The sequence below is a fragment of the Chlorella variabilis genome, assembly GCF_000147415.1.
Source record: "Chlorella variabilis unplaced genomic scaffold CHLNCscaffold_5, whole genome shotgun sequence".
Taxonomy (NCBI): domain Eukaryota; kingdom Viridiplantae; phylum Chlorophyta; class Trebouxiophyceae; order Chlorellales; family Chlorellaceae; genus Chlorella; species Chlorella variabilis.
The window spans coordinates 720,001-742,374 of NW_005435083.1; the positions used below are offsets into that span (position 1 = coordinate 720,001).

Here is a 22,374-nt window from a genome sequence, read left to right on the forward strand (position 1 = left end):
GAGGGGGGGGGGGCCCCCCCCCCCCCCCCCCCCCTCCAGCCCCCTAACACACACCACAACGGCCCACTCACGTGATATTTTCAAACATGCGCAGCACGATGTGCGTCATGTAGTCCAGCTCGCGGCACTCGTGTAGTACCTGCTGCCCCTCCTCACCCAGCAGCGGCGCCTCGCCCTCGTGCCCTGCACGCAGCCACTTGCAGCGGTGGACAAGCGCCGGTGTGAGCTGGCATGCCTAGCCAGAGCAGCTGCATTCTGCCAGGTTGTGACGTGCTCACCCAGCTGGCAGAACCGCAGCACGTTGAGCAGCGAGTGCATGTGGGACTCGGAGGTGAAGTAGATGCGGGTGCGGACGTGGCGGAAGGGCGAGTTAATGTCCTGTAGCACCGCGGGAGAGCAAGAGAGATTGACTGCCACTGCGCGCACAGGCGGCCAATGTACCAGCCAGGACCACACCTGGGCGTATGTGGGGCACAGCCTGTGCAGCACCGCATCGTCATCGCCATCATCTGGTTCTGTGATACAAGAAGAGGGACAAACAAGATTAGCCATGCTGCAGCGGTTAATCAGTTGTACAATACAAGGTGCAACCATCAGTGACGTCAAGACAACCCACTGACGTGCCATACGCATGTGTGCTGCCTGGCCACCTGTTCCCACAACTTCCTCCTGGCTAGTAGAGCGTGCAGTGCCCTCCGCCTCCCCCCCGCCAGCCTCGCTGCCGCCCGAGGGCCTGCTGCTGCTGTTGACTGCCAGGTTGCGCAAGTCAGCCATGGCATCATACTTCACGGCAGAAAGAGGAGCAGAACAAGGCAAGGGCAGCGGTGCTAAGGTTGAGGAGCCGAAATGTGCACTCTTATCAGTCTCGCAATCCCCATTGTCAGCCCTCACCACCAGGCCTCACCTGCAGGGAGTTATCGGCGTGCTGCAAGCCAGCCGTCTGCATGCTCTCCTCCCGCATCGATGCCAGGTCGGCCAGCAGCTTGCCCAGCAGCTGGCTGCAGATCATAGAGCCGATGCGCAGCTTGCCAGCAGGATGGATGCCATACTCGTTGGGGATGACCGCCGCTGCCAGGGCACGCGCAGTCTTGAGGATGTGGAATGGAGGGACAATGACAAACATGATTCCGGTGAGTGTACAACCTTTGTAGAACCCAGCAATCAATCCCTATTTCAGTGCAAACCCGCTGTGTTTCCTCCAACCGCACATCACCCTAACAACCCACCCACCGAGTAGACGGGACGCAGGTCGAGGCCCAGGTTCTGGTTGTGGATGGCGTCGTACTTGGCGGCATCGTAGATGTCAGGCACCTGCTAGGCCGCCAGACGGCACGCAGCAGTAGAGTAGAATGAGCAGGACACAGCGAGTGTGAGACAGCGCATGTGAAGCAACCCGAGATTGGATGCAGTCTAGTCAAATGCATTTACCTTGGAGATGTCAAACTGATTCTTCTTCTCGTTGTAAAATGCTTTGGCCAGCTTGCGCCAGCGGTCAAACACGAGCAGCAGCTTCTCCCCGCTGCACGGCTTGCCCTCCTGCAAGTCAATGAATCCAAAAACACGACTTGTGCCCCAGCAAGGCTGACAAGTGCAGCACCGTACCCAGCGCCACCTCCCTCCCACCTCGTGCGCGCACTCCCTGGGGTCCTGGGTGAGCGCCGAGTAGCCGCGGGGGCGGTCATCATTGCGCGGCTCCTCCAGGCATTTCTGTCGCAGCTGATCAACCAGAAGCTGCAGGGGGGTAGAACCCGAGGGGCGAGGAGCGGAAACATGTGGTTTGCACAGGACTTTCTACAGCAAGAGCACAAGCAGCAGGCGCCCAAAGTGCCAAACGCACCTTTAGCAGCTCATGCAGCTGGCGCAGCAGCCCCAGCGGGTTGTCAGGCATGGGGTAGATATGCGGCCTGCCAGGGATGTTGCTGGCACCCTGCATTGCTTCTGCAGGAAACAACAAGAAACAATAGGCTGTTGCAGAACTCCGGAAGTCAGCACTGCCAGTGCAGTCAACATCACAAAAGTGTGGCACAGCAGCTGGCAGCTCCAAACGCACCAGCGTCGAGGCTGTACATGTCTAGTGGGCTGCCGGCCTGCGTGCGCGCTGCTGCAGAAGCTTCTGCCGATGATACACTGTTGTACGAGCCGAGCCGCCCCGTTAGCTTCAGTGACGCACCGTTGCCATCCTCTGCACCCACAAAAAAATCCCAGCAAGATGTCAGATGAACAAAGCCTGGTGGAAGCAGGCAAGCTATCATGAGCGCAAGCAGCAGGCTCTGCATTGGTCAACATTCAACAAATTGTCTAGATGCACGCACTGCACCTGAAGCCCCTGCTGACCGCAGCCGCATGCCGGGTGGCATGGCACTTGGATCCAGCTTGGGAGACAAGGGCGGCGACACCATGGGGGTAGTGAGCTGTGGCTCTGTGTACATGGATGTGTTGGTCGCGGGGTCCCAGGTCATCTGCACACAAGTGGGCGGGGGGGAGGGGGGGCTTGGAAGGGGGCACGCCATCAAGTTGGCCAGCGTCACTCACATGTTGCTGCAAAGCGCACCTGCGCATACAGCTCCTGCTTGGCCAGCTGGATGTCGGCGGAGGCGCCCTTGCCAAATGCATCCAGCATGCCCGCGTCCTTCTTCACTAAGCTGTTAGCAACAGAAAAAACAGAGCACAAACAGGCTCACGGCAAGAAAATCCAGCGAGGCATGCCTCTTCAATACCTTCATATGTCATGCTGTCCCACCTGACCAGGATGGGCGTCAGCGCGGACCCCTCCAGGTCCAGCAACCCTTTCGTGAAGGCAGCTGCGCTGGTCTGCACGCGGCCCTCATCTGCAGGCAGCACCCAGCACGATGCCCGACGTTGGAGACATGTCGCCCACCCACCCACCCACGCATCTTTACTCCTATCCCACCTGAGGAGTAGATCTTGAGGTCGTGACGGTAGGTGGAGTGCAAGCGCAGCAGGCCACCACCCGCAGACGGAGGATACATCACATTGCGGAACAGGTTGCCCAGCGTCTCGGCCTGCTGCCGTCCTGAATGCGTCAGTACGCCACCGTGCTTCAGGATGAGCAGCGCCTCCACGCAACGTGGCTGCTCCCCACTGCGCTCCTCAGGTGCCGACCAGCGCAGAGGTTTGAGTTGTACTTTGCGGTTGATGCCTGCAAACTGCCCGCCCTGTTCCAGCACCGTCTGCAACCAAGGTTGAGCACCAAGATCACTGTAGTTCAATGCAGTTAGGGTCCCAGGCATTTGTGGGGTGATACCGAAACAAAAACTCAGGGTAGGCTACCCGGACTAACACTACGTGCCCAGCCACCTTCATGATGCGGAATTTCTCCCGCAGCTCATCGCTGTCGGGCTCCGGGCTAGGCACCGCGCCGGCGTTGACGGCATCTGCTGCTGCGCGCTGTTTAGCTTCCAGCTCGTCCAGCAGCAGCCGCGTGGCATCCAGCAGGTCTTGCAGCTCATTGGGGCTCTGCGCACAGTGGTTGGTGATCAAACTTGGCATGCGAAGTCGCGCACCAGGGTCGACACAGGAGAAGGAATTGATTATTTCTGAAGAAGGAGTCGCGGCTGGCTGACAGAATGCAGCGCAGCATCTACCTTGAGCTTGGCCTGCTTTCCCTTGGAATCCAGGTACTTGTGCAGAAGAGCGAGCAAGGGCTCCTGTGTGACCTTCATCTTCATCTTCTGCTTGGGCGTGCGATCGCCGTGGCGGATCACCGCAAGCACGCATCGTAGCTCGCCCTCGGGCCTGCAGCAGTGATCCGGTGAAATTGATGCTGCAAACGGTGTACAGAACTCCCCAAAAGTTGCCCAATGTCAACCAATGCGTATGGCACAACTCACTTGTCTTCCTCTCCCGCCACCTGGCTCCGCATGTCATCCATTGACATGTTGTAGTGCATGCCGTGCTGGCTGCCATCCACGGTCTCCAACACCACATCCCCACACGCGTGCTGTGGCAGTGGCTGCGGCGGCGCAGCCAGCAGACGGTGCGGCTGGACGGCACTCAAGATGACCATGCGCAGGATACCGGCAGCATCATCGTAGTACTGCAGCGAGGGGAAGTCAGGGACCCAATGGGCAAGTAAAGAAGAGAAGGAAACATCAACCAGCTGAAACACAAATGATGGGTGTAAAAGGAGTGACAGTGCACCCAAAGCTCACCTTGTGCGAGTTTTTCACAAAGCTCCAGCCATTCACATCACACACGTACGAGCGCCCCCGCTCAGAACGCAGCAGGTCAAATCCGCATACCCGCTGTCCAAATGCCAGGACCACCATGCGCGCAATCTCCTTTTCCTGCAAACACAAATGATGGATAAGAAAGAATCATAACGCCCCACACAACAAAAGGGAAATGGCAGCTGGTGCGCACCTGCGGGGTCAGCAGCACCGGGAAGCGCTGCTCCTTGCCGTCTGCCGTGCGCACAACCTTGCCGTCCACCACCGGCGACTTGCGCGCCTCGGCATGCGCGTAGCGGGGACCCACAGTGTACACTTTGACATCTGCAACAGGCAGCAAATGTGTGGTATTGCTCAATCTCAAAAATTCAAATCACCATAGTGACCGGCAGAATAAACTTCACCGGTGCCGCCTGTTGTCAGAAACTCCTCATAGATGAAGGATCCCTTGCGCCTGCAGGCAGGCAGAGATGTGTTCATCAAAAGGGCAGGCAGCGCCAGTCAACATGTGTACTCCAAATACTGCCTATTCTGCACCTAACATTGCCCGGGTCTGAGGGGTCGTAATCGCCGCTGCGATTATCCACTTTGCGGAACAGGCGCTTCACGCCGCCGCCCATGCTGTGCGGGTAGTAGATGTACACATTGTGGTCCTCCCCAGAGGCTGGCTTCTCCACGAATGGCTTGCAAATTCGCACGCCCTTGAGCTCCACATAGTCCTCCGTCTCCATGAAGCCCTCTGCTGACAGACATATGGGTGGCAGGCGGTGGGTGGCAGACGGTTGCGAGTCAGCTGCCTCACAGCACATGTTTGACCAGGGTGGATGACACACAGCTCCTCCGTAACAGCGTGGCCAATGCATCCAACCATGCACCTGGGTCCGTCTGGCCTTGCGGCAGGTTTTCTCGGTCAACAATAATGTGCTGGGGCACGGGAATGCCGCTGTCCTGCACACCGTCAGTTGACACAGAAGCGCCAAGTGAACCCTTCTGAATGCAAAATGAAGGCTCAAAATGACACTCAAGGATCCTGGCACCCAAGAAGCAGCAGCTGGCCATAGCGCACCATCAGGGTGCGGTACACGCGGCGGCGGTCCAGCAGCGTGTCCTGCGCCATCACGTCGTTCACGAGGTAGGGCTTGCGCAGCGCCGCGTACTGCTGCGCTTTCTTGAGTGGAAAGCCGTCTGCAAGAGCAGCGGCAGGCTGCGCCTGAGACCCGCTCCATCAAGCTGCGGGCCCAGTTGTGGTGCACAGGTCAGCTGATGTGGTGACCTGAAAAGCTGCTGGTTTGTGACGGGCTGTGGACCATTTGTGTTGGAGTCTTAACTTGTTGTTGCCCACCCAACTGACCCGAGTGCCAGCACAGGAGGCAGTCGCACAGCGGCCACTCGTCCACGGGCTTGGTGAGGATGGTGCTGTCGCTAAACACCACCACATCAAACTCGCCATACCGCAGAAGCCGCTCCACAATGTGGTTCATCTGCTTTGACCGCGCCTTCTTGTCCATGGCTGGTGGGCATGGCAGTAAACGGGAGGCGCGAGGAACGATTCATTGGTGCAACAACTTGACGAGCTTTCATGCTGCGCCTCTGCCAATTCAGTATTGCCCAGCATGCCATCTCAGGCGCAACACCCACCGCAGATGCCAATCACGATTTTGGGCAGGCCGTCGTCGAGGCGGCTGAGCGAGGGCGCCGACGAATTGCGGCGGATGGCTGGCGTGACCGACGGCCGATCCAGACCAAACTCGTGCTGGACGGCGGGAGTCAGCGTCTCGCGCTGGGCCACCTTTGCACGGCGCGCCATCTCGGCATGGGACTGCGAGTGGGCTCGCAGGATGGCAGCGGGAGCGTCTGCGGCGTCGGCGGTGGCAACGGCGGCGGCATCGGGGCCAGCAGCAGGAGATGCTGATGGGCTGGTCCCTGCGGCGCCCCGGGGTGTCTTTGCGCCTTCCGACATCCCAGCTGACGCGTTTGGGGAGGCCTGCTGCCAGCCACAAACCCACCCACTCGCTCCTGGCCCTCCGGCAGTGCGCGACTGCACACAATGCCTGCCACAATGTGTGAAACATTCTGACTATAGATTCCTCAGGTTCCGCACAGGTGTACCGCCCCGGTACATTTTCTGGCTTTGGCTAGAAAACATAGTGATCGCCTCTATAACCAATAGGGGAAACGACGTATGCCTCTGTGACACTGCCGCCCGCCCACATCATCGTGGGCTATTCATCGTTAAAATCCATCCTGTCTGTTACATGCATTTGCTTGAGGAATTGCTGCCATCGTCGCCACCACCAGTCGCCACCACCAGTCGCCACCACCACCGCCGCCATCAGCCGAGGCCTTAGCCAGCATCGTGTGCTCGGTGCACAGGCGTCGCGTTTTAGCTAAAACGTCACCATGGCCCAGGCCCACGCCACGATTGCAACCGTGCGCAGCCTCGTCCAGGCCCTGCAGGCGATCAGAACGCATCAAAAGCTGCCATGCGCCGTCACGTTTGAGGCCGCCGCAGGGCTCAGCCTGCGCTTCCTGGACGGTGGGCATGCCATGCAGTCGGGCATCTCCCTAAGCACGTCGGTGAGCAGGGAGACAAATGCCATTGCCGGACTGCCGCTGCCGCTACCGCCGCGGGGTCGCTGCTGCCGCCACGGCATGCGCCACCACGCAGGAGTGCCTCCCTGCCTCCCTCATCTGATCTGCATTTGCAGGTCTTCTCGCAGTTCCAGGCGCCCGCCAGCCTCACCTTCTTTGTACCCCTGAGCATGCTGCTGGATTCGATTAATACTGTGGCGTCCAGCATGCCGCACGAGCTGCACCTGCAGTACCCAGGTCCCGACAACTCGCTGCTGCTGACGTGAGTTGGGACCGGGTGGCCGCACGGGGCAGGGACTTGCCCCCTTGGGTACACTCGAGTATGGGTCACATCACATTGCTATTGCATGCCGATATGGCATCTTTTCGAAGCCTCACCACCCGCTCCATGCCTGCAGCACAACAGAGGACGCCAGCGCCCGCACATCCATCTGCAGCTACGCCAAGGTTGCCACACTGGCACAGCAAGACATGAGCAGCCTGGACGACATGTGGGACCCGCAGGAAGTGTGCTCCCAAGTCATCCTGTCAGGTGGGGGTGGGGCGACCAAATCCATTCATGCCATGGCAGAGGGTGTTGTATCCGCTGTGCTAGCAAGCCCCACATGCCGCACGTGCAGGCCTGCTGCTGCGTGAAGCGATTGAGGATCTAGAGTGGACAGGCGGCGAGGTGGAATTTGTCATGCGGCGCAGCCCCATGCACTTTTCGCTTCAGAGCATCAAGCAGCAAAGCCTAGAGGTGGGTTTGTGTGTGGGGGGGTGCGTAGCGGTGCAGCTCGCACTGCTCCTGAGATAGGGAGCACAGCTGAACCTGTGTATTTGCCTGCAGATCACTTTCCCCGCTCATGCCCTGGATGGGTTTAGCTGCCACACGGAGGAGGTGCGTGCCACCTTCAAGTACAAGCACCTCAAGGCTGCGTTCACGAATGTGGCACAAAAAGAGCTGTGGAGCGCCAAGGTGCGGGCAGCGCTTTTGCAGTTGGAGACCAACCGGAACAGCTTCTGATGCCCAGCCTGGTGTGCATGCAGATAGCCATCAGCAGTCGAGGTGTGCTGCGGGTGACCCACATGCTCACGCTGGCGGGAGGTGCCCCCCTGGCGTCTCTCGAGGCTCAACCCCTGCTGGGTACCCTCACATCCCAGGTGGGTGGAGCGTGTCTATCAAATGCAGGTGTGCAGGCATGCATGTGCCCCAACGCTGCCAGTTCACTCGCTGCAGGCCCATGCCCCACGCACATGTATCGTCAAGTTTGTTGTCATGCCGTACGATGAAAAGGGGGATGCAGGATTTGGTGGGGACGACGACTGAAGGGCATGCGGCTGGCAGAGGCGCACTCGAATAAGAACTGGGATGCATTGATATCAAGCGTCCAAGTGAGAACCGCAGCTTTCCAATCAAATTTATGGCTCAACCCTGTACCTGCCTTCTAAGTCTGCGGGTTTGGTGGACGGGACGCCTTCTCCTCGACCCCCGAGGTGCCAAACCGTGACCGCAGCACCTTGCTCACATCCTCCAAGCTCACGCCCTGCATGCGCAAGTGCAAAACCACTACGTTGTCACACGTGGTTGCTTCATGTTGTCAACATGGGCTACTCAGCAGGCACAGCAAGGGAAGCGAGTTTACAATGCCAATTATTGGATGCCGCCAACACATGGGCATGAGCATGAAGCCTATGCCGAAGACATAGTCAGCACCTTGCCGCCCCACCTGTGCATTGAGCAGCACCATGGCGTGGTAGATGAGGTCTGCCGCTTCGCTGGCCGCCCGTTCCTTGCCCTCGCTCTCCTCCAGCGTCTGACAGAGCTCCGCTGCCTCCTCCCGCACCTTCTTGCACAGCAGTTCTGGGTTTGCCAGCAGCTTGGCGGTCCAGGATGGTTTGATGCCTGTGCCACAAGCATGGCATGGGAGTTGTTCGGTGGAGGACAGGACATCAGGCGCAGCATGCAACGCAGCCACACCACCATAAACCGCATGACCAGCGTTGCTCACAACCAACCTGCATTTGTGCCTGCCTCCGTCTCTGCCCGCCGCTGTGCAATTGTGCGCTCCAATGCATAAAGCGTGATCATGGGTGCGTGTTCCCGCGAGTGGTGGTCTCCTGCCTGCCGCACCTCCCCACCGCTGGCATCTAGTTGCGTAAAGAAGCATGTGGGCGCATTGGTGTGGCAGGCAGGCCCGATGGGCTCTGCCAAGTAGACCAGCGAGTCGCGGTCGCAGTCCATGTACATGCTGAGCACCTGCAGGCAGCATCACGACATCAGCCTGGGAACGCTCTGATGGCACAAGCTTCAGCCCAACCAGCATCCAGCTCGGCGAGCACTGGCCTTGATGTAGTGTCCCGATGTCTCCCCCTTGCACCACCGCCCGCTGCGGGAACGGCTGTAGAATGTAGCCAGCCTGCTCGCAAGTATCAGGGAGTCATGATTGCTTTTCCATCCAGCCAGGCTGTGCACCACGCGTCAACTTAGCTGTTGCCGCGGCCGGCCGCTCACCCGGTCTGGAGCGTCTCGCTGACAGCGGCGCGGTCGGAAAATGCCTGCATCAGCACCTCCCCGGTGTCGACATGCTGCGCAATGGCCACCACCAGCCCGCTGTTGTCCCATTTCAGGCTGTCCAGGAAGGCAGACATGTTTGGGACGGCGGCCTCGGGGCGCACTGCCGCCAAAGCTGCTGCCGCTCGCCGGGGCGCTCGACGGGTGTGCGGTGGGGTCCCTTCTCCAGGATGCTGCGATGGCATCATGCGCTGCCGCAGCGGAGGGCCCCCGACGCCGCGAGCGGAAAGGAGCATGCTGCAGGCGCCATGCCCGTGTCGCAAGCAGGGCTGAACGCTTGCTGCCGCCGCCATCGGGCTAACAAAACGAGAGACGGACAACGGATCTGCGCAAATGCCGCGAAATGGGCGGCCGATCCGGTCGTGCATTTTCTTTTTGTTTCTTGAATGTAAAGCCCTTTTGCGCTGCTTGCAGGTGTCAGCCGGTCGTCTATATCGCAAGGCCCAATGCAGTGATGACCGGCTCTTCCGCTGTTGCTGCCGGGCAACCTTCTGCAGGCCCTCCAGCTGCTGCAAACTCCATGGCCTGTCCTGCTGCTGATCTGCTGGCCAACTCCCTGCGCAGTGGCTCGGGCAAGCTCTTGCGGCTGCCAGACCCTGCCGCCCTGCTCGCCGCCCTCTGCCTGTTTGGCGATGCAGCGCCGGCAGCAGCCGCCGCCCCCAGCCTACCCACTGGCAGCGCCTGGCCTTTGCTCCGCATCGTCACCGCCGACGGCTTGCAGACGCATAGCGTGCAGCCCAGCATGGCCGCAGGCGTGGATAGCCGAGGTGCTACGTGGGGCTGAGGTGCTGGGCTGGGGTTGAGGATGCTGGGTCACACTCTGCTCAAGCTGCTCATGCTGCCTTTGGGAACGTGTCTGCAGACCCCAGGCGGCTTACTGGGACCAAACGGGCATGCGAGGAGTGAACCTTGATGCGGAGGGGGGAACAACCATCGGCATCCAGCTCTGCGCCTGTCTTGTCCACTTTAACAAACCTATTCATTTGTCCAAGCGTGCAACACCATCACATGAGGCTACAGCATCACCGCCGGGGTCGCTTGCTGTGCCCTCCGCTGCCGGCTCGCGCCTCCATGAAGACACCATCGTAACCCCTGTGGTCGATCTCCGAATAGGCGCTGTAGCTCGCAAACCGCCCACGTGAGCCATACCCCCCTCTGTCGCCGATGTACGGCTGCGATGCCGAGTGGGCATTCAAGCGTTCGCCACGCATCACCTGAGGCAGCTCACGTGGGCACTCACCTGCAAGAATCAATATAGTGTGCACCATTACCTATACCGGGGGTATGCAAGATTCATGACAACAAGGGGCGTCGCTGACTCGCACACAACTTTCACCACACATGACCCATACTTGGAGTTCACACCTGCATTGTGTCCGCCCTGCCCGCAGTTTGCGCAGCTCAGCTTTCCAGGCTGAGTGGGTGCTGCAGCGCAACTCAGGTGCCCTCGCCTGCCACAGGCGTAGCACCGCACGTGTCGCAGGTCGTGCTGGACATACTCCCGCTTGCAGCCACCATCCGCCCTGTGAGCATGTTCAGCGCCCATGTGTCAGCCATCTTTGGCAGCGCAGCACCCAATTGTGGGTTCATTGCACAGGCGTGCGATGCTGCCTCGCAAACCCTGCTAGTCTGCCCGCCACCCTACAGCAGACCCACCTCACGAAATCCTTCTCTCCTGCACAGGGGCAGCTCCCCGAGCCGCAGCGCAGGCATACCGCTGCCGACGACTCGTCCCAGCTGGCCTGCTGCCGGTAGCCATATGGGCAGTCGCGCGCCATGTGGCCTGGCCGCTGGCATCGCCAGCACAGACTGTTGGGACAGTCGCGGCTATCATGACCAAACTGCAGCGCATTGCGGGTGCGGCAGCATCAAGAACAGTGCTGCACCAGGGAAGGTGTGAGTGTAACCAAACATGCAGTCTTGGTTCGATGACGGCATTCAGCGCGCAACATCTCACCTCGGCGCACAAGAAGCAGGAGCGCTCCTTGGCCTCTGCCATGCAGTCTCGCGCAAAGTGTCCCTTGCCTCCACATTTAAAGCACCGCAGCCCCGCCTCCTCAAAGTCCTCGTCAAAGTACCTGATCGGCAGGGGTGCACAGCGCGGCTGGTTGGAAACATTGACGGCAGGAGCTGAGGGACGATTGACTGGCTTTAGCTGGGCGCGGCACTACAATAGCATGCTTGCTGTACAATGCCAACGCATGTCTCCAAGTAGGCAGCAACAACAAGCAGCAAAGCACCTTGGATCTCGCAACAAGCGAGCTACCTCTGCATTCCGCTCCTCGGCGGTCCCCACCAGGATGACGCCGGTGGGAGCGTTTTCTGGCTCACCAACCTTTGCACCGCTGCTGCTGCTGCTGCTGTCGCTGCCAGAAACCAGCACGTGGTCTAAATCCCGAAATGAGCCGGGTTTGCCCTTTGCCCCACTGTGGTGTGCTTCTGTTCTGCTACCACGGTCACCGCCTGGCTTCTCGTGGCTGCCCAGTTCTGCCGGCTGCTGCCTGCGCCCTGCAGGCGCCACTTCCCCACTCTCCGGGGACGATGTCTTCTCCTGCAGGCCTTCTGGCCCAGGTGCGCGCACGCCGCCGCCCCTGCCGCCACCGCCCAGCCGCTTGGCCGTGTCGGCGGCTGCCCTGCGACGCAGCGCAATGTCCACAGGATGCCCGTCGTCCTCGCTGTCAGGTGAGCTGCTGCTAGTTCCGCTCATGGTGCTTAGAAGGCATGCAAGAAACGCGTGGTGATGGCGTGCCAGCTGAGGCTAGGCGGAGATCGGGAAGTAGTGTAAGAGGGCCGGAACTAGTGTTGATGACGATGCACGGTCCGTGGGTCATGGACGGCGGCCGCCCGCCGCCGCCACCAGGGCGTGACCTAATGTGTCTCTCTCTCTTGCTAGTCTTTTTCCCAACGTACTTTTCAATCAATATTTACAGCTGTTTGATGAATGCATGCATGCTCTCGGTCGATGAGAGGAACGTTTTTGAAGGGCGGCAGAGTTTGTCGAGTAGAGTCAAGAGGACAAAATGTTGCAGGTTCATTTGAGGCAAAGAATATCGCAGTTCAGAGACACATTGTACAGATGCAAAAGATACAGGAAATGCCGGTGCGAATGCTGAGAAAAAGGCGTGGGCCGCAATAGCGCGCTCATGCCAGCAGCAGCCGCCGACTCGGCCTGCCTTGGCGGACGGCTTGACATGCTGATTGTCCGGTCAGACCTCGGGTGCTGAAACCGCTTGCGCTGCAGACAGGAGCAGTGCGACAGCAGAGTGCATGAGCAGGAAAGCATGGAACCGTGTGGCAGATCCGCCGCGCAAAACACGCACCAGGATTTGCATCCCCGCTGGCCCGCAGCGTCCTGGTATGTGTTGACAGGGCTGCAGATAAACAACCAATGGATCAGCATTCGCAGAGTGCAGGAGGCAACATTCGATGTAACAACGCTCCTTACCATGGAGTGCACAACCGATTTCCCTCCTTGTTGCTATACTGCCCTCTTGGGCAAGGCTGTGGGGCCCTGCACTCATTACGCATGGTTGATGTTGTGTTAGCTCATCGTTTCCTTTCAGTTTGTTCCACCCAAGGCAGCATGCAATCCATTCTGTAGTAGCACGCCATGGTGCAGGCACAGGCACCTTGTGGCAAGCGTAGGGCACTGGTTGCCCAGCGGGCACCGAGTGCATGTCGCCGTTCTTGTGCTGCTTGTGAACGAGCCGGGCTTGCTGCGACAGGGGCAGGCAGGGCAAACAAATAGGCTGAGCAACTGCAGGTTTGCCGGAAGCAGCAGACGACAGTTGGCGCACGAGTGGCACCCAACTGGCGGCACTTCACCCTTGTCTCACCACGGGCTGCATGAGCCACTGCCCGAGGATGAATAATACCCAGCAAGGCACGGTCGGCATGAGGCGGCTCCCCCCATGGAGTAAGTGCCAGCGGGGCATGTCTTGCAGCCCTTTGAGCCAGCCGTGTTGGCATACTGCCCAGGAACACAAATGTTGCACTCGTCGACGCCCTCCTCGTTGCTGAAGGTGCCGATGGGGCTGCAATTGAATGAACAAAGGAAGAGCAAATGGTGCAAATCAATGTCTGGCTCTAGCTGCACTGCCCCATTGTCTGTGCAGCTGCTTACCATAGGCTGTATGTTTTGGCCCCCGTCGTATTTACAAATGCGCCCCCGGGTGAGGCGACACATGATGTGGCTGCAAAGGGCCACACAACAATTTGAAATGTCAGCGCAACCCAATTTGCACAGACTCGCTGCTGGCCAGAAGCTCATGTATGCACAGTGGCTTCACCTGCGTTGGGTGAGTAATAGCCGTGCGCGCAGGGTTGACAAGCAGCGTTGCCAGTCTCGGATGTGCTAGTGCCCGCCGGACACAAGATGCACCGAGTCTGACCGGTTTGGTTCTGAAAGGAGTTGATCTGCAGGATGGCACAAAACCAATGAGCAATGACACAACGCCTGCAACTGGAAAACAAAACCAAGCCCTCTGGCCTAGTATTTTGCAAAGTTGTGATGCAACGCACCTCGCAAGGCAGGCATGTCCCACTGAGTGCTGGCAGCGTGGTGTTTGTGCCATTGTTGTTGTCAGGCATGTAGTGCCCCGTGATGCTGCAAACCATCACAAAAACAGTTGAATTTATTTGACCAGAGCTCGGTCAAATGAAAAATGATCAAAAATGAAAGCCACACGGACAGAGCCCTTCTTACCATGGGGTGCAGGCTGTGTTCCCACTTGTAACCTCGCGGCCCGCGTTGCAGATGAGGCATGCTGAGCTGCAACACGTGGGCATGGAAAGGTCGTGTGCATTTCCACACACACGGCATGGGACACATGAGACCTTGGACAGATGACAAACGAAGCTGGTGCTGTCGACTTCCCCACCTTGTGCTGCTAAAAGGCCTGTAGGTGTTGTCCACACAGGGATCGCACTTGTCGTTCCCAGGTAGAGCGGAAGAGCTTTGCGTTGGAGCCGTCCCTGCTTTGCACGGCTGGCAACTGGACATGCCTGCAAAGCAGGAATGCAAATGTGAGGAGAGCAGCACTTCTATCCGCAGCGCATCTGTTTAACAACAAGACACTGCGCTCACCAGTGCGTGGCGCATACTTGTTGTCACCCAGGCAAGGCTGGCACGTTTGTGGGTTGGAGGGATGGCGAGTTGAGCCCAGCCAGTAAGAAACCTCTCCCTTGCTGAACTCGATGGGGGCGGGCAGGGCAAACAATCAGGCTGAGCAACTGCAGGTTTTTCGGCAGCAGCAGAGAGAGTTGGGGCACGAGTGGCACCCACTGATGGCAATTTATTCACCTGCACACTTGAATCTGTGCCCGGTCGTATGTGGTGGTTGTGCGGTTCACCTCCTTGTAACCTGAGAGAATGATTGGTGCAGATTGTTTGTCTAGAGCAGCACATGGCAGAGCGGCCACAGCACGTATTGGTGGCAACAAGCAGGTCGGAGCAAACAGCTGGCAGGATCACACCTGCTGGGATGGGCCGGCACGCATTGTTGCCGATGGAAGCATCCCCGCTACGGTAGTAGCCATCTGGGCACGGTACGCAAGTATGGTAGCTTTGGCCCTCTTCAATGGTGGCATAGGTGCCAGGGTCACAGGGGCTGCAGGAGGTGGACCCTTCCTGACCCACAAGCTCGCCAACGGTCGCCGCGCTGCCCGTGGGGCAGTACAGGCACTTCTGCGCCCCAGTACTACGCTGAGCCAGCCCATACACTGGTGAAAACTGATTGCGAGGGCAGATTGTGCAGTTGGTAGCCGAAGCAGATGAATAGTAGCCTGGCAAGCTGCAGGATGCATTGTGTGGATGGAATGCGGCTCAGAGTAAGGCTTCCTCTGCTGCAGCAAAAGAGTTCAGTCGTAAGCAACTCGAGCATCTCACCAGGGAACACAAAAATCCTCACGCCCCACTTTGCGCTCTGTGCCCGCAGGACACTCATCGCAGGTGGTGGTCTCAGCATTGTATTCGTGCCCTGCACCCATGAACCACGCCTCTTGGTGGAACAGTGGGCGGTCAAACAGTTTGCCCTGCCTTGTGCAGCCTGCTGCACAGTCCTGTCGTAACGCACCATCTGTGCATACAGAGTCGATGTAGGGCACTGTGCAGTAGTCGGCCCCTACTTCAGATGTGTACCGCGGGTCTGTGCTTGCATTGCACATCTGACAAGCATTCTGGGCCTGCCCAAGGAAGGGCTGGAAGGAGTCTGCATGCACGAGGGAGCAAGACAACAGCAGCACTTTGGCGGCGGGTCACCGTGCCCTGCCAGTCTGCAATCCATCCAACAAGCAGCCCCACCTATGCTGCACAGTGTGGCGGACGTGCCGTTGCAGGTTGCACCAACGGGGCTGCACGGTGGAACAGGCACTGAGGTTCAGTGAGCATTGGAGCCAGCTGAGCCATGAATCAAGACTGCCTGCAAGCAGTGCAAAAGCTCTCACCACGGGCGGCAGCCATCCACAGCGTCGGCCGCATCATAGGAGCCAGCAGGGCATGGTGCTGGTGTGGCGGGCACACCGCCCACTTGATTTCCCACGACTTCAATGGTGCCCGAGCACATCTGCAGACACGCATGCGCTCAGTGCTTTGGCCGCAGGAAGAAAGGGGGCATGCTGCACAAAGACATCCAGACAGCATAGGCCATACTCCAAGCTTGCCTTCTCTTGAGAGACAGCCACGGTGCCAGCCACCGACGTGTTTGTGGTTGCCGGCCAGTAGCTGAGCGTCAGGGTGGTGCTCGATGCTTTTGCAAGTGTCAGCAAGTATGAGCTGGTGGGCGTGGCAAGGCTTGTGGCAATGCGGTCCGGCGCGATGTAGTGTGCTTTCAACTTCATGCTGCTCCAGTACGCTGCACTGGGCTCCGAACATGGAGTGTCGCGGATCGGCCAGATCTGAACACCGCAGTACTGATCCACGTAAACACTCAGGTAGGTGGTTGGGCTTGATGACAGCGTGCACTGTCCAAAGAGCGGTGGGTTGCCAAAGCTGAGGTCAGCTGGCAGGTTGCATGCTAACGTCTTCAGTGTAGATGGAGTCTCAATGGACAGTACATGGTAGCCTGCAGTGGCGGGGTGGAGAAAGCCTCCAACTCAAATCAGGGTGGTGCATGCTTGCTGTGCGTACAAGCAGGGATCCCAGCAGCCTGTCAGCTGCCACGTGCCCGGTGTTGGCGCCTCGAAATCGTCGCTGCACTCGGTGCCGTTGAAAGTGCCGGCTACACACACAGCGATGCCTGCCATGCAGCGCACACATAGTGTTGCGCCTGGCAGCCTTGCATAGGAGCGGTATGGACTGCAGGAGGCAGCAGATACCGCATAGCTGTCAGTCAACTGTTGATGCCAGCACAGAAGCTGCTGTGATGCTTGTTGCCCTCACATTGCATGAACAAAGCAGTTGCTTGCTGCTAAGCATACCTATGCAACCAGCTCACCATGCGTTGCATGTGGCTTTCCCAGTGCTGCTCTGGTATGTTCCTGGATTGCATGGCAGGCATTCAGAGTAGCCTGCAACACGCATAATGGCCAAAGGAGCGGTTTTGTCAAATAGCTCGTACGTGCTTCTCCACACTGCACAGCGCCCTCTGAATGGGTCCAGGGCAGCGCCATGCAGCCCTCACCTCCGGACGCGTAGCTCCCTGCCGCACACGGTGAAGTGCAGACTGATGCTCCCACACTCCCAACAAACTTGCCCGCGGCGCAGGCTGTGCAGGCCTTGCCATCAACAGAGTATGTCCCTGCATGTCACCAAAGTAGCCAGCAGCCACCGACCTGATGGTCCAGCACATGCCTGGTGGTTCACTTGGCACTTCGGGGTTCTCATTAGCCTGCTGGCAGACTACTCACCTGCACGGCACCGGGCACAGGCCTTGCCGCCGCTCGGCAGCTCCACCGGCCGCGTGCCGGGCGGGCAGTCGTCTATCAGCGCCAGTTGGCATTCGGCGCCGTTTGACACGGTGCCATCTATTGCACACACTGCAGGCTCGGCATCGCTACCAATCATGGCTGTAATGCTGTTGTCGACCGCCGATAACTGCAGGCGGGCGGGGGAGGGGCTGGCGGCGCTTCAGGGTTCACCATGCCAATGAATCTGGAGATGAATTGCCGGGGCCGCTGCCCCACCCACTGCACAAACCTTGGTGATGGCATACTTGAGCGTGCAGCTGCCTGCCACGGTGGCGACCGTGACGGTGCCATTCGTCCATGTCACTTGGCTAATGCCCAGCACAAAAGCTGCGCCGTACACATGCCGCTCCAGCGCGGTCTGGAAGGCGCTCTTTAATGCTGACGGCGTGAGCGAGCCGGGGTCCACCGGTGCCGATGCCGACGTGGGGCACTGCACTGGCCGCTTGTAGGTGCCCGCAGCATTTGTGGACCAGATGCCCGGCACGTAGACCCCGCTGCCGTTAAGCGGCGTCAGCGCCACCTTGCAGTCAGCATCAATGCTGGCCTGAAAGCTGGCGAGGCAGAGGGCGTGCAGGTTGGTGTCGCATGCGGTGCTATTTGTGGACAGTAGGTCCAGCGTGATGTACCCTGCAGAGAGGGAATAGATGGAAGGCCGCAGTTGTAGCACTGCTACCGCAGGTCCCGGGCGGGTGGCGTCGGTGGCTCCTACCATACACCCCCACCCGGGTTGAGCCTTGGCTCGATTTGCAGACCTTTGTTCGGGCTTTGGGGAGCTCTCACCTGCTGTGGCCGTGCAGGTGGCCGTGCAGTTCGGCAGGGCCAGCAACAGGGCCAGGAGGGCAAGACGCCATCTTGAGCTCGTGTGCATGCTAAATAACAAGTCAATTGCTGCGCGCAGGGCAGCCGCGAGGGGTTTGGGAATGCGTCGTGTAAGGGGCGCAGGCCAGCCCGAGTGCGCTTGCCTGTTCTACTCATGCGTGTAGCAACACTCTGCCGTGCAGCACGCGAGTGTTGGGGTTGGCATGGCAGCGTATTGTCGGCGTCTCGCCGGTGTGGGTATCGCGCATCCGCTGCTCTCGGTGGCTTAACAGTTTTGCGTAGGCGTCCTGTAAATCGATTCAAACGCCTGGAAACGTGAATGATAGATGGCCGTGGCCACCATGGTTGGCCCCGGAGCTCCGGACGGACGCGTCCACCAGGGCAAGGTGCCAACGAGAGAGGAGGACAGGCGACCAGATGGCGCAATGACGGCACTGTGAACACTCGTATTGTGTTCATCAAGCTAGCAGGGGAGTGCGAATTATCAGGTTGGCTCCGGCAAGGTGCACTTGTAAGTGACCCAAGTTTGTGCGACCCAACAAAAAGAGCTGCTTCCTGGCAAGCTCCAATGCATTGAATAAGCTCATCCCTCGCCATGGCCAGCCGTGGTGTCAACCACACATGCCGCCAGCGCCTCCAGAGTGCTCCGCCCTCCCGTCCCAGCGGCTGTGCCCAGCTGCAGCTCAGGTGTGGCGCGCAGGGAGGTGTCTGATAGATCTGTGCTCAGGGCAGAAGGTGCAACAAGCTGGTGGAGTCCTGGGGAAGCTGGGATGCCAACGGCAGCAGGGGTGCGGTTCACGGGTGCAGCCGGCGCAAGGCTTAGCATTAGCTCAGGTTTGGTGGCAGCAGTGCTCCTCTTAATTTGATCAGTAGGCAAGCCAGAGACTGACTTTGGTTTCACAAGTGAGCAGATGGTGGGAGGCACCTCGTTGCCTTGCGTCGGCAGCCGCTCTGTTGATTCTTGCAGCCTTAAGCGGGACCTTGGCCATGCCATTTCCTCACTTAGGCGGCTTGCTGAGGCATGGTAACGCCTGGCACTCATGATGCAAAGGCTGCGTGCCGCTCAGGCAGGCATCGGCAGCGGCGGCGGCATGGACATAGATCAGATCTACCTGCTGCATGCATTGTAATGGGCGCGTTTTTCCGTGCGCCTGTTTCTGTGTAGACCTCTTCGTCCGCCGATCTGCCACATTTCTGTCGCTGTGTTGCGCCAGCCAGAGTGCAGGCGGAACAACCTTCACCAAGCCCACGGCCTCTCATCGAATCAATAGGAGTTGTCTCGTGTCATCTGCATATCCACTGGAAATGGCGGCCTGCTGCAGGCCTCCGCGCATACTGCTGGGCAAGCTGTTGCAGCGCGTGCGGGCCGCCCAGCGGTGCAGCGTGCTGCCCCTGCAGCAAACACGGCAGTGTTGCGCGGCAGCAGCCAGCAGCGCAGCAGGGCAGAATGGCGGCGGGCCAGCGGGCGCCGCCGCCGCTGCCGCCGCTGCTGCCCAAGCAGACCCAGCGACCTTTGACGGAGACGACCCCCAAGTGAGCCTACCCCGCAAGCTTGGGACAGAGGCGGCCGGGGCCAGCAGCACGGGCGCCTTTCAACGGCTGCCCATGGTTGCGCCCAGCAAGGAGCTGCTCGACTCGGCCGTGCGCCGCGCCGCACGCGTGCCGTACAACAAGAAGCTGAAGAATGAGGCGCAAAAGGCCAAGAACAGGCGCGCTATGCTGGGCTTGAGCATGCAATGCATGTGGCAGTGCCCTCAGCAAGGTTGAGCGACAGCCGCCCTGCTCTTCCACCCCTACTTCTGCAGGGCTGCGCGGGCTCTGGACACGCTCATGAAGGAGCTGTGCGTTCCTCTAGGCACCTACATCAAGGGCTTCCCGCAGCCCGCCCGCCTTCACCCCTTTGAACGTGCTCTGCTGGAGCTGACGGTGGGGCCCGGCACCTACGAGCGCGTGCTGGCGAGGGTGGAAGCGCTGCGGCGATCCACCGTGGAGGTGCGCTGCACGGGCGTGGGGGGCAGCTGGGTAGGAGGCAGTTGAGCGGGAGTGTCAATGCTGGGTTGACCTGGTGACGATGCTGCTAATGGCCGTCACAACCTGCCGCTTGGCATCACCGTCAGCATTCTCGCTGGGCCATGCAGGTGGGCAAGGCGTACGCGACGCGCGCTTCCCGTGCCGTCAACAAGAAGGATGCGGTGGCGCTGCAGGAGGAGGGCTTTGAGCGCCTGCAGGCTGTGTTCAGCCGCGGAAGCTATGCAGGTGGGGGCTGGGTGGAACAGTTAACACAGGGTTCTGCCTTGGAATGCGCTGCCAGGAGCAGCCTTGTGCCAGCACACCTTGCAACCCACTCTCCTGGTATTCCGCCTGCAGTTGACGAGCTCAAAGATGTTGCCAAGAGCCTGCGGCGTCTGCCGGTGGTGGAGCCAGAAGTGCCCACGGTGAGTGGGCTGCGAGCGGGGAACAGCTGCGGTAGTGCCCTGTCCACGATTCAGCCTTCTACTCATACCATTCCCCAACCAAGCTGCCTTGCCCACTTTCCATCCCCGCCGCCCTGCCCGCAACGGCAGGTGGCGCTGGTGGGCGCGCCCAACGTGGGCAAGTCGTCGCTGGTGCAGCTGCTGTCCAGCGGGCTGCCCGAGGTGCAGAACTACCCCTTCACCACGCGCAGCATCAAGATGGGCCACTTTTTCGTGTTGGGCCGCCGCCACCAGATCACAGGTGGGCGGTGTTGGCGGGGGTGGTGGGTGGGGTGGGGTGGAGCAATGATGTGAGGCTGTCACCGCGGCACCTTTCCTTGCCTGCTTTCCCTGCCCCTGCAGACACCCCCGGCCTGCTGAACCGCGCCGAGGAGGATCGCAACGCCATGGAGCGGCTGACGCTGGCATGCCTGCAGCACCTGCCCACCGCTGTGCTCTTTGTGGCCGACCTGACCGGCGAGTGCGGCACCGCGGTCGTTGATCAGTGGCACATCAGGTGTGGGTGGATGTGTGGGTGCGTGTCGGAGCCACGCTTTGTAACTGTGCAGATGCAGTATCTCCACCAGCCGCTCCTGACATCTTGGTTGCCACTGTTAATGTGCCATGTACAGGGAGGAGCTGCGGGCGCGGTTTGTAGGCAAGCCCTGGGTGGACGTGCTGTCCAAGGCGGACCTGTTGGAGGAGGAGTTTGACGAGGCTGACAGGCAGCGGTCGATGCAGCACCAGCCTCAGCAGCAGCAGGCGGTTGCCGGCGCGGTGCAGTTTGCCGCGGCGCTGCCGGGCGCGCTGCGCGTGAGCAGCACCAGCGGGGCGGGCGTGGACGAGCTCAAGGTGGCCATGCTGCAGATGCTGCAGCGGCACGACCTCCCGCAAGACGAGCAGCAAGAGCGGAGTTTGTTGAGCCATCAACATGTCGAATGCAGTGCAGGACCTGGAGATGCTGGGCCGGATTGAGAGGATGGCTGCTTTGAGGCATGTATTCTGGCCTGCCTGGGATGGCATGCTCTGCATGTTGATCCTAATTATCTCCCTCTATAATTTTCGACGTGTTCAGCATAGTGAATCTGCACACACAATTGGATAGCAGCGTGGGGCGGCGGCTGGTGGCAGTGCTAGCCTCCTGCCAACATAGTTTACTGTAGACAGCAGATTGGGGCCCTACATAGAGCATCACGAGGCGGCCGTTGACCAGCAGGCATTCCTGGGCCGGCCCTGCATGTTGAGGTGCCTGGCCAAATCCTGCCATCAAGTGCACCCACACAAGTGTGAGCTGCTTGGCCAAGTCTTACAGCAGCAGTTTTCTCTGGGCTGCGACATGACACACTGAGTGTCATTCGTCGTGTGGTGTCTCCGGTGTCCATGGCCGGCCGGGTGACCGTCGGACGATGCCCCCGGTCTGAGGGCCGGAGGAGGCACTCAAGACAGAGGCCCCGGTTCGCCTCCCGCTGGCCATAAATCGACGTCGGAGCATATTTCAGGCAGAATAGACGCCAGCGGTCGGGTGCAGAGCCGCGGGCGTTTCATCCGCCAACCGGCCCATCCGGCGTCCGCAGCCAAATTCCCCACGATAAAAGCCGCCTCCTCCGCCCGCATTTCCCATTCTACACTCCTGCTTCTTCCCCAACAAGACACGCCCTCCACCCCGATCCCCCGCCACACCACCCGGTGCTGTGGCCCCGCGACCGACACACCACCTCGCCCAACCTGCCCCACCCTCCCTCAGGTGCGTTCAGGGCCCCGCTACCCGCCCTTGCATTGCTGCGCAGCAACTGCACGCGTGCGGGGCCGCTGCCTTGTGCCGGACACCATGCGTCGCGTCATGTCCGGGGCAGCCACCGGT

General features: G+C 59.9%; 6 protein-coding genes across 6 annotated transcripts in view; 2 read left to right on the forward strand and 4 right to left on the reverse strand.

Annotated features, from left to right (window-relative positions):
- CHLNCDRAFT_57228 (hypothetical protein) overlaps positions 1-5,997 on the reverse strand; it is a gene marked incomplete at its 5' end in the record, with an annotated part of 6,988 nt that extends 991 nt beyond the window's left edge. Inside the window, 24 exons of the mRNA XM_005849736.1 lie at positions 72-183; positions 279-378; positions 457-515; positions 651-783; positions 905-1,087; positions 1,231-1,311; positions 1,429-1,536; positions 1,624-1,731; positions 1,838-1,938; positions 2,363-2,459; positions 2,552-2,642; positions 2,741-2,828; positions 2,912-3,191; positions 3,319-3,477; positions 3,606-3,756; positions 3,852-4,057; positions 4,173-4,307; positions 4,384-4,514; positions 4,595-4,644; positions 4,728-4,929; positions 5,066-5,138; positions 5,257-5,375; positions 5,542-5,700; positions 5,829-5,997. Coding sequence (XP_005849798.1) covers positions 72-183; positions 279-378; positions 457-515; positions 651-783; positions 905-1,087; positions 1,231-1,311; positions 1,429-1,536; positions 1,624-1,731; positions 1,838-1,938; positions 2,363-2,459; positions 2,552-2,642; positions 2,741-2,828; positions 2,912-3,191; positions 3,319-3,477; positions 3,606-3,756; positions 3,852-4,057; positions 4,173-4,307; positions 4,384-4,514; positions 4,595-4,644; positions 4,728-4,929; positions 5,066-5,138; positions 5,257-5,375; positions 5,542-5,700; positions 5,829-5,997 — 3,095 coding nt within the window. The remainder of the gene's footprint in view (positions 1-71; positions 184-278; positions 379-456; positions 516-650; positions 784-904; positions 1,088-1,230; positions 1,312-1,428; positions 1,537-1,623; positions 1,732-1,837; positions 1,939-2,362; positions 2,460-2,551; positions 2,643-2,740; positions 2,829-2,911; positions 3,192-3,318; positions 3,478-3,605; positions 3,757-3,851; positions 4,058-4,172; positions 4,308-4,383; positions 4,515-4,594; positions 4,645-4,727; positions 4,930-5,065; positions 5,139-5,256; positions 5,376-5,541; positions 5,701-5,828) is intronic.
- Positions 5,998-6,590: 593 nt separating this feature from the next.
- CHLNCDRAFT_50963 (hypothetical protein) lies at positions 6,591-8,091 on the forward strand (the record flags this gene model as incomplete). Its single annotated transcript, XM_005849472.1, has 7 exons — positions 6,591-6,767; positions 6,899-7,044; positions 7,181-7,314; positions 7,421-7,521; positions 7,612-7,740; positions 7,812-7,925; positions 8,002-8,091. 7 exons carry the CDS (start codon positions 6,591-6,593, stop codon positions 8,089-8,091), a joined length of 891 nt encoding a protein of 296 aa, XP_005849534.1.
- Positions 8,092-8,209: 118 nt separating this feature from the next.
- Positions 8,210-9,413, reverse strand: CHLNCDRAFT_20847 (hypothetical protein; the record flags this gene model as incomplete). Its single annotated transcript, XM_005849737.1, has 5 exons — positions 8,210-8,308; positions 8,492-8,667; positions 8,781-9,013; positions 9,083-9,184; positions 9,277-9,413. The coding sequence occupies 5 exons, from the start codon at positions 9,411-9,413 to the stop codon at positions 8,210-8,212; spliced, it is 747 nt and encodes a 248-aa protein (XP_005849799.1).
- Positions 9,414-10,358: 945 nt separating this feature from the next.
- On the reverse strand, positions 10,359-12,116 carry CHLNCDRAFT_57230 (hypothetical protein; the record flags this gene model as incomplete). The annotated part of the gene is made up of 3 exons (XM_005849738.1): positions 11,577-12,116; positions 11,294-11,414; positions 10,359-10,508 (listed from the first exon to the last, which is right to left on the reverse strand). Exons 1-3 carry the CDS (start codon positions 12,041-12,043, stop codon positions 10,359-10,361), a joined length of 738 nt encoding a protein of 245 aa, XP_005849800.1. The 5' UTR covers positions 12,044-12,116.
- A 3,103-nt stretch (positions 12,117-15,219) lies between these two features.
- On the reverse strand, positions 15,220-18,109 carry CHLNCDRAFT_50966 (hypothetical protein; the record flags this gene model as incomplete). Its single annotated transcript, XM_005849739.1, has 5 exons — positions 15,220-15,545; positions 16,956-17,072; positions 17,182-17,368; positions 17,471-17,868; positions 18,022-18,109. The coding sequence occupies 5 exons, from the start codon at positions 18,107-18,109 to the stop codon at positions 15,220-15,222; spliced, it is 1,116 nt and encodes a 371-aa protein (XP_005849801.1).
- A 1,535-nt stretch (positions 18,110-19,644) lies between these two features.
- On the forward strand, positions 19,645-21,212 carry CHLNCDRAFT_16774 (hypothetical protein; the record flags this gene model as incomplete). The annotated part of the gene is made up of 7 exons (XM_005849473.1): positions 19,645-19,802; positions 19,866-20,052; positions 20,199-20,316; positions 20,428-20,495; positions 20,625-20,775; positions 20,877-21,030; positions 21,146-21,212. Coding segments are annotated over 7 exons (903 nt in total), but the record flags the coding sequence as incomplete, so codon positions are not given.
- Between the last annotated feature and the right edge of the window lie 1,162 nt (positions 21,213-22,374).